At 44.0% G+C, this 14569-nt stretch overlaps 1 protein-coding gene across 2 annotated transcripts in view; it reads right to left on the bottom strand.

Annotated features, from left to right (window-relative positions):
• LZTR1 (leucine zipper like post translational regulator 1) overlaps window positions 1–8504 on the bottom strand; it is a 62949-nt gene extending 54445 nt beyond the window's left edge. For both annotated transcript variants that reach the window (XM_088475120.1, XM_088475121.1), the window contains exons 1-4: window positions 8101–8504; window positions 5772–5834; window positions 3510–3566; window positions 276–355 (exon numbers count right to left, since the gene is read on the bottom strand). In XM_088475120.1, coding sequence (XP_088331246.1) covers window positions 276–355; window positions 3510–3566; window positions 5772–5834; window positions 8101–8249 — 349 coding nt within the window. In that variant the 5' untranslated portion in view covers window positions 8250–8504. The remainder of the gene's footprint in view (window positions 1–275; window positions 356–3509; window positions 3567–5771; window positions 5835–8100) is intronic.
• Window positions 8505–14569: the final 6065 nt, after the last annotated feature.

Genomic DNA, 14569 nt, shown 5'->3' with positions numbered 1-14569 from the left:
GTCGCGGCCAGCAGTTTGGTCGGGTTTAGCTGCTTTACGCGGCAAAACCCGTCCACTTTGGGCGCGATCAGCACGAAAATCTGGAACAATTGCATAGCGGCCTGCGGTCTCCTTTCACTTTAGACGGGAGATGCGGGCCGCGAAAACAATTGAATTCCGCCCTTTCCATTCAATACATGTGGCTGCTTAATAACTAGATGCTCTTCACCTGAGTGCTTTGCTAGATATTGCAGTATATTCCAAAATCACTGATAGTACGGCTGCATGTTACTCACCAAACACAAACATACTGCTTCCATAAACCACTGCAGAATGGTGATATCGTGGTGCTGGGGGACTCCCCGTGGTAAAAGCCCTATGAAAATAAGCACCAAAGTATTTACTATTTTGTAGCACGTCTCCGCATTACATATAATGTAGTTTAGAACCAGAGATGGCAACTCTGCAATCAAGATCTTTCCTTTTCTGTGTATAACAGGAGCATCCAAACCATTTTCTTCGGGGGCCATAATAATTTAGTTTAAAGCAGAGGACCACAAACTCTCACATTTGGCCTCCTAACATTTAGATAAGGGTTTTGCTGAGTAAATCTTATTTAAAAATAAAATAAAAATGTAAATACATTTTTAATGATTTTAGATTGCAATTTTACTCACGGTGATGAGATGCTGAATTAAATGCAAACAATAAAGTTGTGACTTTGACGACATCATTGGGCTGTAAAGCTGGGAAGTCCAGTGCGGCTCTGCAATGGCAGATTGCCTGTGTATGTCTGTGTCACCCATGTCACTACTGGGGCAGCCCCGTTTGGGCCCTGGTAGTAGCCCCCACCTACCGCGGTACAAGCCTCTCTGGCGTCCAAACCGCAGCCCGGTCAGTGGACCAGATTGCAGTAGGTTGCAGGCACGCTTGGCCCATGGACCATAGTTTGGAGCATGTTTTTTTTTTTTTCCTCCAAATAAAGTATAATCTGGTTATATTATGGAAAAGGATATGTTATGTTCAGCAGCCACGCTGTTTGCAGTACAAAAACACTCTATATGTTTCACATATATGTTAATTTTCATAAAAATAGTAAATTAAGGAAAAACTTGGCTCTTCGCTCACATAAAAATAGGGCCTCTTAACAAACACCTAGGGATCTATCCCAAAACAGAACCAGAATATATATATATAAAAAAAGTGGTAGTCGGTGAGGAAGATGTGGAGGGAACGATGTAAGTGGTAAAGCAAGGTATACTTATCCAAAATAGATTGTCGATCGGAAGCATGTCCTCAGATGTTGCCGTACTTGGTGGATATATGGGCGATTTTCATGGAAAAATAAAAAATCTATATATGTATACCTGGCTTTACCACTTACATCGTTCGCTCCACATTAGCGCCATCTTCCTCACCGACTACCACTTTTTTATATGTTCATTTTCATGTCTGTTAAACATACTGAAAAGGAAATGTAAAAAAATTATAATATAGTAGATACCAAAATATAATCTAAAATCAACTGTAAAGTTTCATCAGTTTGAGATTACACTGCTACATACAATATATTTTTAGTCATTATATTATTTATATAGCATCAATCATATTACGCAGTGGTGTACAGAGAATATGTAATTGTTCACACAAGTACATGCCTCATTGCAGTGTACAAATGCAACCATGCCATCAAAATCAACTATTTAACTTAAATAGTATGGGCTGTGTATTGCTGAGCTGAATATTATATACGAAATAACTGGAGTTTTTATACTTCAGCAAAGGTGTCCACAATGCTCATTTACACATGGCTCAGTAGCTGCTCATATAGGAGGGGTGACTGACAGCAAGGCAGACATGCTCTGCATAAATGCAAAGTGTGATTGGTTGAGTCTTATAAAGGGTCGGAGCCAGTGACATCCGCCCACATGCTGTATTCTAAAATATGCAGACAAAATCTATAAAATATATAAACTAGCCATTAAATAGCATGTATCAGCTTCAGAGCAGAATCCACAGTCAGACAGGCGCCAGCAAGTGATATAGCTAGTGACAGGCATATCTGCATCTCCGTGCAGGTAGGAGTCTCATTTACAATTAGTTGAACACATCCTCACTGTACTTGGACTACATTTAACCTCCCCTCCCACCTCCCTAAACATTGAGAGGCCAAAGTGTCAGAGCTGCATAGTGTGCTGATAAAGGGATTATCATCTTATTAGCCTATGGGTGCCACAAAGATTTTGCTGCGCAGTACAAGGGGTACACATAGAACCGATTATAGAGCAAAGAATACAGATGGGTCCACATACATCTAGCCTCCTGGCGCGTTAACCTGCCCTTCTAGTCGCGCCATGTCGTGACTCAGTAGCGCAGACCGTCTTTTTGTGCGTCTTTTTACTTTCAAATGCGTCTTATTCGCACAACGATGTGAATAGGATGCACAAGCAGCTTCTGCTGATTAATATGATATGCAGCATGTCTATGTTCTCTGTGCGTCTGCGAATGTATCTGCATGCTAAACACTACATTACAGTGTTACTGTCACTAACGTAGCATTTCACATGCAGATACACCCGCACTCAGAGTACATAGGCATGCTGCATATCATTTTTATCAGAAGTTGCTTGTGCTATCTATTGTACATCGCTGTGCGAATAAGACGCATTTGAAGGTAAAGAGACGCATGAAAAGACGCTCTGCGCTACAGAGTCTCACTGAGCTTGCGCGTTGTGTGGCGCAATTTGTAGCTCACAAAGGATGGATGTATGTGGGCACATCTGTACATGGCAGCTTGTCGGAGTAAGTACAGAGCAACAACTGAAGCATACAGTAACATCACACTACAGGAGAGTGCCAGGGGGATACAAGATGACAATTATAGGGTGGCAGAATAAAAATGAATGGATTCATGATTCCAACCATACTATATGCCCAACAGAGGAATTCAGCCAAAGGCATGGAAGACCGGCATACAGTAGGTCCTATCACATGAGCACATTAAAAAGCTATTAGATAAAGCATTAAAAAAAATACAGAAAAAATAAAAATAAAAAAAATAAAATAAGTCATAAAAACAACCAATACCGAAGAAAAACAAGTAATTAAAAATTGTGCAGAAATGATAAATTAGGATAAATATACAGATCAGACACTTGGACAAGATCATGACTATACAGTATAATGAACATCTTTCAAAGGGTAAAAATAAGTACATGAGGGGATTCCAACTTGTATAAGTGAGAGAGGTAAACACATGTTTATGTGGGTATTTAAACTTCCTAACCAGGTGACAAAGGCGAGGGAGCCATTAGCACTCAGGGTAATCAGATATACTGTATATGAGCTTACTATAAGAGATGGTTAAATTCACTAGCACAACCCACTGGCATATCAAAGTAGGGCAAGTGGCAATCCAACGCAAGGCCTTTTGGACATAATAAAGCAGTTCATGGAGCAGAGTAATGAGGTGACAATTGTACAGTAGCTCATCTAGAAGCCCCAAAACACATTTTTACAATGAACTGTACCTGCACCAGGAGCAGTCTTTAACATCAAACCTCAGCAAGTCATTTAACATGTTCTTCCTATCAAGAGAAAGAGGATTTATACTTAATGTATAGTACACTCAGTTATGTGAACACAGCTAATATGGATTAATGTCTTCATTGAGAACTGGAATAAACAAGAGGTAGAACAGGATGTGGTGTTTGTTTTGCTCCATAGAACGTGCAGAACTAGTCATGCAACTGGGTCAGTGACTGGATCACAACTATGGGCCGTATTCAATCGCCAGCAGAAGTCCCGTACTTTTCGCCTGCCGGACTTTCCGCTGTCATCGCTAATTTTTCCTTTGTAAAAGTATCGCGCTCGTCTCCGCTATTCACCCTATTCAATTGCAAAGGACGCGAGAACGTGTCCCAGCTAAAAGTCCTGTCAGATTTGGGAAAATCAGCCTGACACCCCCCAAAATATGCAGTGACATGGGGGGATCACTATGGATACCCCCGAATAGCCCTGCTGAAGGTATTTGGGGTGCTGAAATGCTCTCAATTGCTGCTATTTAGCGGCTTGGCACAAGTGGTGAAGAATAGCATTTACCTGTGTTTTTGGCTAAAATAAGAAGTCCCATCAAATTTGGGGTACATGAAAATGGGTGCAAACATGGTTTAAAATTGCTAAAGTGATGTTTTAAAAAACTCACCTTCTGCAAACAAAAAAACACCCGGGGCATACTTGGGGCACCCCCTGGAGTCTATTTGGCTAGTTTTTAAGTTTGTACCCCAACTTTGGGTTTTTTTGCCCCCAAAACGAAAGTACTTTTTTGGGGTGATCTAATGTATTTATTTTTTTTTTTTATGCAGATTACCTTTGGGGGACTTTTCCAAGGCTGCAAGGGTGTTGGCGCAACTTTGCACCTCAAACCCCCAATTGTGCACATATTTCTGCCTCCTGTCAGAGGCGAATCTTTCCCGCTGGTTACAATGTGCAGACTTTTCGCACCGGCGGAAAGTTGATGGAATTGAATACGGGGAAAGTACTCGCCTTGCGAAATTATGTCACCGGCGAGAACTTTTCGCTGAGAATGGCTTTTTGCCGGCAATTGAATACGGCTCTAAGTGTTTGCTGAATTCTCTTGCTGTACAGCCAGCAGCCACTGCAGTGTTTTCAGGGAGGCACTAAATAAATGCCTGACCCTCTTCTTAACTGCAGTTAGTTACTTGCTGAGTTGTTGGGAGACAGCAGTGAATGTATGTCATCTTTGGAACTGAATAATTATGTCAGTGTTTCTATTGTATGCTATGTAACAGATATAGCTATAACTGTTTCAGTGCCACAAAATAGTGTGACAGACATTTCAGTTACAGTTTCTAGAAAAGACTTGGGGACAGATATACTAAAACTTGTAAAATGGAAAAGTGGAGGCGTTGTCCATAGCAACCAGATTCTAGCTATCATTTACCTAGTACATTCTACGAAATGACAGCTAGATTCGGATTGGTGCTACACCTTGGACTGTTCTTATTCCATGTTAGTCTACCTCAGAGAAAAGATATGATTGCATAGCAGGAACACTGGGCCTGATTCAGAGCCGGACGCTCTGAACGAGCGCCCGCTCTGAATCAGGGCTTTTTTTTTTTGGAGCGTCCTCCTGGACGCTCGCATAGCTGTGGGTTACCACCCACAGCTTATGCGAGCGTCCATGATGATGGTCGCGATGGTCAAGACCGTCGCGACCATCGGGTTTGCGACGAGACCCTGCGGTAGGGTCTCGGTGACCGCAAGCCCTGGAGTGATTTTGGCTCTGTCAGAGCCAAAATCACTCCCACTGACATCACTAGTGATGTCAGTGGGGCCGGACCCAGACGGTAGGCGTTCCCATGGGAACGCCTCCGTCTGGCAGCCACGCCCCGGACACGCCCACCAAAGGGGGCGTGCTGTCACTCAACATCGACAGCACGCCCCCTTTGGTGCGAGACACATAGCGACAGCTTGGCTGTCACTATCTGGGTCTCGCGCATGCGCACGACGGAGCTCCCTCATCATGCGCATGCGCACTAGGGCACCATCGACCCGCTTGCGAGCGCTCAGCGCTCGCGAGCAGGTCTGAATCAGGCCCACAGTGTGCTTACACTTTTTTTTATTGTGATGTAATGAAAATTTGTTGCATCTCTATCTATTTAACAACGTATATTTAGCAAACCAACAACTACTAGTTGGGGTGTACATTGGAGTACTAGTATACATTTTATGCAGGCTGCAAACTATAATTATTTAATCCAACTACATACCCATTGTCACCGCCAAAGACATAAATAGCATCTTTGTAAGCTACGACTGTATGTTTACTGCGTCTGCAAAACATGGGTGAGAGGACAGGTTTTAGTACATGTACAGTACATCAACACAAAGTTACTGGAAAACATTGTCAGGTGGTCAAATTAACAGATACACTCGCCTCAATGTTCAGTTCAAATAACACATTGTCACCTCAGGCTTCAGCTTGTTACAGTTTTGATTACTTACAGTACATGACAGTCAGCACACTACAAACAGCACACAATGGTATTATAAAGCAGCAGCATCTCTACAACAACCTGGTCTATGCTGATCAGCTCAGTAGCTTTTTTTAAAAGTCCTACCCTTGATCCTAACATACTCTCCAACTACTGACCCATCTCTCTCCTCCCTTTTGCTTACAAACTCCTTGAGCGTATTGTTTACAATCGCCTTACCACATTTCTTTCCTCCCACTCCCTCCGTGACTCATTTCAATCTGGCTTCCATTCTCTTCACTCCACTGAAACTGCCCTCACGAAAGTCACCAATGATCTCCATGCTGCCAAATCCAAGGGCCACTACTCTCTGCTCATTCTCCTTGACCTCTCTCTGATGCATTTGACACTGCAGACCATCTTCTCCTCGTGCAAATCCTTCACTCTCTTGGTCTACGTGGCACTGCCCTCGAGTAGGTATCCTCCTAACTCTGATTGTTCCTTCTCTGTCTCCTCTTCCCCTCCACTTCCACTAGCCGTAAGAGTTCCCCAATGTTCTGTTCTTGGACCTCTCCTTTTCTCCCTATATGTGCTCTTTAGATGAACTCATCAACTCTTTTGTCCTCCAATATCATCTCTATGCGGATACTCAAATTTACCTTCCACCCCTGACCTCTCCCCCTTGCTCCTTACCCGTATCTCCAACTGTCTCTCTGCTTTCTCTTCTTGGATGTCCCAGCGCTTTCTTAAATTTAACATGTCTAAAGGAGCACATCCACTTGCCGATTTCTATGAGCAATTGAACGATAACTATTTGTTCAATCGTCCATGAATCATGCACAATAATGTTGGAAACGACCAGCGATGCGCGCTCCCGCTGGTCGTTTTCAATATCAATCAACACCCGAACATGCTGGTCAACCTGACGATAACGTCAGGTTGAGCATGTAAGGGGATGATTGATGTGCCTACACTGAACGTACAGTGTAGGCACAGCACAGTCTGTGAAACGACTGTACGATTACAATGTCGTAATCGTGCAGTCGTTTCAGAGTCAGCTAGCGGATGTGCCCCATAAGACTGATCTGATCATCTTCCCAGTCTCTTCCATTACCTCACTTCAAACAATTTCATTAATCTATTGATGGCACAACTATCTCCTCTAGCCCCAAAGTGCGCTGTCTTGGAGTTATCCTAGACTCCTCCCTCTCCTTTAAACCACACATTCAGCACCTCTCGCAGTCCTGCCATTTCCATCACAAAAATATTTCCAGTATTAGACCCTTCCTCACCCTGGATGCTACTAAAGCCGTCAACCACTTGCTGGTCATCTCCAGATTGGACTACTGTAACCTTCTCCTAGCAGGCATCCCAGTCTCCCATCTCTCTCCACTACAATCGGTCCTCTATGCTGCTGCTCGGCTCATTTTCCTCCACAGACGTTCTACATCTGCTTCCCCTTTCCTTCAAGCACTACACTGGCCCCCCTTCAGATGCCAATTCAAGGTTCTTACACTCGCCTACAAAGCCCTCACCCAATCCTCTCCCACTTGCATCTATGACCTCATCTCCCTTCACACTCCCGCCCATCCACTTCGCTCAACAAATGCATTCCGCCTCTCTTGCCAACTGATTACTTCCTCCCACCTCCAAGATTTTGCCTGTGTTGCTCCCTACCTTTGGAACTCACTCCCTCTTCCTATCAGACTCCCCTCCTCTACAAATCTTCAAATGGGCTCAAGACCCACTACTTCATCAAGGCCTTCCAGCTCTCATCCTAACCCACTTCATGGTCTTTCCCCCCTATCTACCCCATCTGTGTCACGCCTGTCTGTCTCCCCTTTAGAATGTAAGCTCTCACCAGAAGGACCTCTCCCCTCATATGCTTCTCTTTACACTTTCTTCTACTCCTTACAAGGGCACCAAACACATGACTGCTCTCCCTGCGGCTTATTGTGAGTGCTTAATTGCTATTGCAGCAATGTATATAAATAGTGTCCTTGCCCTGCACAGTAATGTACTGTAAGTTACTCGTTTCTTGTTCACTTATTAGTTTATGTACTCTGTAAGGCGCTGCGGAACACTTGTGGAGCCATATAAAGGATAATAATAGCAGCTTTCTTACCTGGCTCCCACAAACTCATCACAGGGCAGCAGCCTCCTCCAGCGATGCACACTCTCAAAAGGTCCGAAATTTAAAGTCAGGTACTCAACGCTGTCAGAGCAACTGTGGTCAAAGTCTACGCTGGGGGCCACCTTGGACTTACACGCCATTAGGCACAGTGCTGTCAGCCTCCTATGTCACTGATCAGAGCTCAGCCATTGCCGGACACAGTCCCGTGTGTTACTGTGGGGTTACAGGGAGGCCGGCGTGGGCTGTTGTCCTAATATAACATAGCAGGCAATGGGACAGGGCCATCTCAGGGATTATTACTGACTGATGCCAGAATTACACCCGCTCTCAGGGAGTGGCAGGCTGGCAACAGCATTCAGCCGACAGGAAGGAAGCTGGAAGAGAGAGACAGACCGTGTCACGTGTGTCAAAGACAATCTATTCCATGCCAGCTCTATGGTCACTGCGTTAGGCTGTAACTGAAGTGTTTGTACAGCGACATCTAGCGTTTTAAAATCAAATCTACACTAGACTAATAATACAGACCCTGGCTTCTCCATCTTCATTATGCAAATTTAGCTTGTTGTGCTTTGTATAATTTAGATTATTATGCCACTTATGTGGACTGAGAAGGGCAGTGGACAACCAGGTAAGGACATTTACCTTTCGAGTGTTTAGAAAGTAATGCCTCACTTCTTTGTAGTAGCCATTTGACTCTGCTATATATGGTTACAGTGTGGACGATGTAATGTAATTTACAGTATCCTGAGATAATGTTTTAAAAATACAAGTAAAGTTTATCAAATCTATGGTTCTAACATCAGGATTTATAGTAAGCTTCATTATGAGAGCAGAAAGCATAGCTCATAACATTCCCAATTCCCTCAATCTGCCAACAAAGACAGTTCATTAGGACCTAGCACACTGACAGTACACACCATTTTGGCTTCTGGAAAACTATGACTAATGGCAGGTATAAAAAGTGTATTGTAAAAGAAGGACTCAGAGCTGGCCCTAGCCAATTTCGTGCCCTGGGCAAGATTTGGCTGGTGCCCCTAAGCAGATAATCCTATATATTCGATATATAATGTGTGTATATATATATGTATGTGTATATATGTATATATATATATATATATCACATCCAGGATCAGCACTCCTGTACACAGAAATATATTGCCCGGTGCCCTCACAATCCATCAGGATCCATGTAGCGAAATGTGTGGTGCGGCACTCATGGGATAAATAAGCAGTCAGATTCCAGCAGTATAATCAACATTTCAAAGTCTTTACTTTGTCATCAGAGTAAAGACTTTGAAACGTTGGATTATACTGCTGGAATCTGACTGCTTATTTATCACATGAGTGCCGCACCACACATTTCGCTATATATGCATAGGTCCTGACGAAAGAACTCTACAATATAGTTCTGAAACATTGATCAAGTAATCTACGGGTCCATGTTGTTATTACAAGTCGACGTGAGTGCCGCCTATTTCACAATATAACTGTACTTTCTTCTGGAAAAGGTAATTATTAGGGCACCAGTCGCAGTTCACCTTTTAACAAACATAGGAATGCTGGCTTGCCACAGGCAGCACCTCTCAGAGTCAGACTCATTGAGTCAGATCCAGCAGGCATCAGCACCCCTCTCTGCCCGGTGCCCCCCCTCTCCCAGTCTGAGCTAAGACAAACTTACTCTTGTCTGGTGGTGGTCTGATCGTCTGCCTCTTCTTCAAACAGGCCTGGGAATGAGAGTCTGGACCGTCCACGCTGCAGCGCTAATGTAGGCAGAGCCGTTAGTTGTCACTGATGACTCAGCTCCGCAAAGGCCCATGGGAGGAGTGGCGCATCTGACTTGTTTTGTAGCCAGAATGAGTTCTGTGCAGAAGCTCATTCTGACCTGTCCACTGCACTGCCTGATCAGTGCCAAGCTCTGATTGCGGTAGTGGCGGGGAGCCGGTAGTCTCCACACCTGGCTGGCAGCACCGTCACTATGTGACATCTGGCAGCTGCAGAGCTGTGGGATGCTCCTAAGGCAGAGGTTCTCAAACTCGGTCCTCAGGACCCCACACAGGTCACGTTTTTCAGGTCACCCAGCAGGTGCACAAGTGTATTCATTACTCACTGACACATTTTAAAAGTTGCACAGGTGGAGCTAATTATTTCACTTGCGATTTTGTGATGAGACCTGGAAAACATACACTGTTTGGGGTCCTGAGGACCGAGTTTGAGAACCTGTGCCCTAAGGCATTCCAGATTCTCTAGACCAGTGGTTCTCAAACTTGGTCCTCAGGTCCCCACACAGGTCACGTTTTCCAGGTTACCCAGCAGGGGCACAGGTGTAGTCATTACTCACTGACACATTTGAAAAGATCCACAGATGGAGCTAATTTCACTTGCGATTCTGTGAGGAGACCTGCCAAACATGCACTGTTTGGGGTCCTGAGGACCGAGTTTGAGAACCTGTGCTTTAGGCATTTGCTTAGAATGCCTATGTCTAGGGCCGTCTCTGCATGAACTAATGGACTCACAATTAGACCAAGGTTTGGTCATAAGCCCCTCTGGTGTAGGCCTACCCGGAAACCCTGGAAAAGTGATCCTTCACCTTTGATCATACCTTAGGGCAGAGTTTACCAAAGTCCAGGTTTTAAGGATATCCCTGTGCCAACTCTGCGTCTATGATGCACGCCTATCACAGGATAAGATACTAATGCACTACATACAGACTTCTTCCCACTCCGTACAACATGGGCTAGTTGGTAGCTTTGTTCTCCTAATACTGTTCTCCATTCACAGAATCCAAAGCAGAAACCATTAACCACTTTTGAACATTAGTATATATAAAATACTTTGTATTACTGGATTAAAGAGAACAAGACACTTTTCTGTAACATTGGTTCACATAGTGCTTTTTGCAGTGTTTCTCCCGGTGGGTAGAGCTTAGAAAAATGATTGTGTACCATTTGCAAATTTTCTAATTCAAAACAACAAAACTGGTGGCTACATGGTTCCTGCAAATAGATCAGTTCATATTTATTGAGTGTAGTGCTTGGTGGGATGCTAGCTTGAGTGTAGTGGGACCAGATCACAGGTGGGTGTAAAAAGAATTTACAATCCTGCAGTAAACAATCCCAATGACAACAGTGTGGCACTGACAACCCAGAGAACCAAACCTCATGCTGATGGTTGGTCTGTTTAGTTAATGAGTTAGTGAGGAGTTACATTTTATTTTATTACTTATTACCCTTTTTTCAACACTATCACCTTTCTTTTACCGTTTAGCTGGGGTTTGTCACTTGATAAATTGGAGCATTTGTATGTAAGCAAGCGCTCTTCATTACATTGCTAGGATTGCTAAATAGAGATCATCATTAGTTCTTATGAATAGATGAAATGACACATGAATAGGCTATGTCAGTGGTTCCCAAACTGTGCGCCGCTTGCAGGGGTGCCTCAGGTTGGTGATCCAGCAGCAAATCAAATTCTTTATGGTCAATGTAATGTAAATATATGCACAAACAGAAGCACAAACCTATCCACCACTGTATAACCAAACCTAAGGAGGACAGGTAAGCACAATTTACTGCACTGTTCTACTTCACTACATTTTTTTTCTGAATTACTCAATAACAAACTTTTGGCTTAGGGGTGCCGTGACAACAATGCTGATGTACTAGGGCGCAGTGATTCAAAAAAGTTTGGGAACCACTGGGCTGGGTGAATAAAACCCAGAAAAGGAGACCATAGTGTTACTCGGAAGTCCGATAATCGACTCATCTGTGACTGATGCTGCGTCTTTGCACGCATGCTCTTGGATTTGCAAAGCTGCTTGCGGGAGTCTCAATACAAATCCCGACGGCTGCAACATTTGCATATTTTTACACAACTTCTGCGTACAGAATCGCATTAGCGCCCATCTCTGAATTATGCCGATAGTCTCACCACTAAAGGAGCAGTCTGGAGATTTTCTGATTAATAACATTGGGTATTGTTTTACTACATTGCAAATGCAACAAAACAATCACATAGTGATCCAACAACATCACTTGTGTTTTTAGGCCACGTTCCTTCTTTGCCATGTGGACTAGGAGAAGCGTCACTGCTTTTATTTCAAGTTTTTAGATAATCTGTACAGTGTTAAGATAATGAACTAGCATGTAATCTTTATCATCAGTGATATAACTGAATACAGGACAAAGGGTCACAAAGTACATTGGGTATGAAAGGTAATTGTGAATGAAGTTGAAAGGTCATTTCTAAGTTAAAGTGGATTGCCTTACTCTGTTACAGAGGTGTGTAATCTCAGCCTGGAAACAAACCATAAACTGTTTATTATCTGATTCCCTATAAAACTATTCAGTCTAAAGAGCATGTAAGAAGAACACATAACATTTGTTAACAAATAATCTTGTCATGCATCCGCCCCACTCACCAGCTTCCTTTCACCCCTACTCTGTGCGCTCTGTTTTCATAGTTCACAGTCAGCTGAATTTGTCTGTTTTTGTGTGAATTATGAAAAAAGGGATTCTTGACAGCATCAGGTGATATTTGAATGATAGGCGTAAAAGAGACAAAGGGCAAAATGTACTAAGTGGCAGGTTCTAAACTCCGGTTTTGCTAGCTGCAGATTTACTAAGGCCAAAACCGCTGCAAAACCGCAGTCAAAACACATTTTAGAATAGAACAGGGCTGTCATTTAGAAACCGCTGCACAACCGCCACCAAACCCCAGGGTTTAGAACAGAATAGAACCCGCCGTCAGACCGCCACCAAACCGTCGGGGTTTAGAATCCTCCGCTTAGTAAATTTTGCCCAAAGTGTATTATGAGACAAGACTGATAGATCTAACCGTCTCTGGGCCCCATCTATTCCCATAGATGGGGCTCAAGTCAAGTTCTTTATCTTTTTTTAATCACTTCCACATTACAAAATGTATCTGAGAAATTACAATGCAAAACTCACAACCCAAAAAAATACATAAAAGTACCACCAGCTAACAATTTAAACTAACAATCACAGACAGAAAAAAACTGTTCCGCAGTCTACTGGGAACGACACCTAAGACACCTATGCCGTTTTCTTGATGGCAGCAAAGAGAAGAGAGAGTGGCAAGGATGGCTTGGATCAGCAATAATCTTATTTGCTTTAATTAAACTCCTTTTAGTAAAAATATCCTCTAACTTTGGCAGAGACTGACCAATAACCGTTCTAACCACCTTATCTAAGCATCTACAGTCAGAGTAATTAGAATTTCCATACAACGCAGTTATGGAATATGTTAAGAGACATTCAATTGCACAGCTATAGAAGTTAACAAGGATCGGTCTATGTCACAGGTTCTCAAACTCAGAGCCTGATTCAGAGCCGCTCGTAAGCGGCCGCTCGTTCGCTCCGAGCGATGTTCGCATAACTGCGCATGCGTATGGGTCGTAATGCACATGCGCCAACCAGTCATTGCGGTCGGAAATCGAGCGCTCGCAAAATAGCGAGTGCCTGCTAATTTGAGTGACAGGATGAGGCGTTTGTGGGTGGTAACAGGAGAAGGTGCTTGAAAACGGGGAGTGGAGATCCGAACGCAGGCGTGCCGAACGGTCAAAACGGGCGTTTTAAGGGTGTGCATAATTAACAAAGCAGCGTCATCGACCACGTCACTTGGTTGTTTCTTAGCCTGAACTGTTCGCATGATTGCGGTACGAAAATCCAACCACAAGCACTGCGAGCAGTTCAGACGCCTTTCGATGTACTCGATTAATCAAATAAATAGCAGAGATGACGTAGGATGCGAGCGGCCAGGGGGCGTCTTTACAGAATAGTGAGCGCATGTTTCGTTCGCTCGCTCAGACATAGAGGCGTCAACAGACCGCAAAGAGCGAGCGCTCAATTTAAATAGCCGGCCCCTTTCTCTGAACGAGCGAGCGCAAATAGCGTCCGGCTCTGAATCAGGCCCTCAGTCCTCAGGACCCCAAACAGGGCATGTTTTCCAGCTCTTCTCACAGAATCGCAAGTGAAATAATTAGCTCCACCTGTGGATCTTTTAAAATGTGTCAGTGAGTAATGACTACACCTGTGCACCTGCTGGGTAACCTGGAAAACGTGACCTGTGTGGGGTCCTGAGGACCGCGCCAGCCTGTAACTAATTTAAAGGGCCAGAAACACTTCTTCAGTGACGTCACAGGAGGCACCTCATTCAAGCCCTACCTATAAAAGGAAGTCCCTGGGAGCACTCCTATGCCAGAGTATAGGCTCCATTACCTTACTCCAGCGTTCCTGTGTATTCTTAGTTGCTCGTTCCCGACCTTGGCTTTGTTTGTGACTACGATTTCGTCTGACCCCTGGCACTGTGTTTGGTAATCTGGTTCTGCCTTTGGCTATCCTCCATGACCTGCATACGTCTGCTCCCTGGTACCGTCTTGTCCGTTTGGTTCTGACCCAGCCTGGCGACTACGCTGAAAGTCTTCTCCACTCTATCTGGAGTTCAC

Source organism: Taudactylus pleione, unplaced genomic scaffold, assembly GCF_031769625.1.
Source record: "Taudactylus pleione unplaced genomic scaffold, aTauple2 ptg000162l, whole genome shotgun sequence".
In the NCBI taxonomy this organism is placed as follows: Eukaryota; Metazoa; Chordata; class Amphibia; order Anura; family Myobatrachidae; genus Taudactylus; species Taudactylus pleione.
This window is presented reverse-complemented; position numbering and strand designations above follow the sequence as displayed.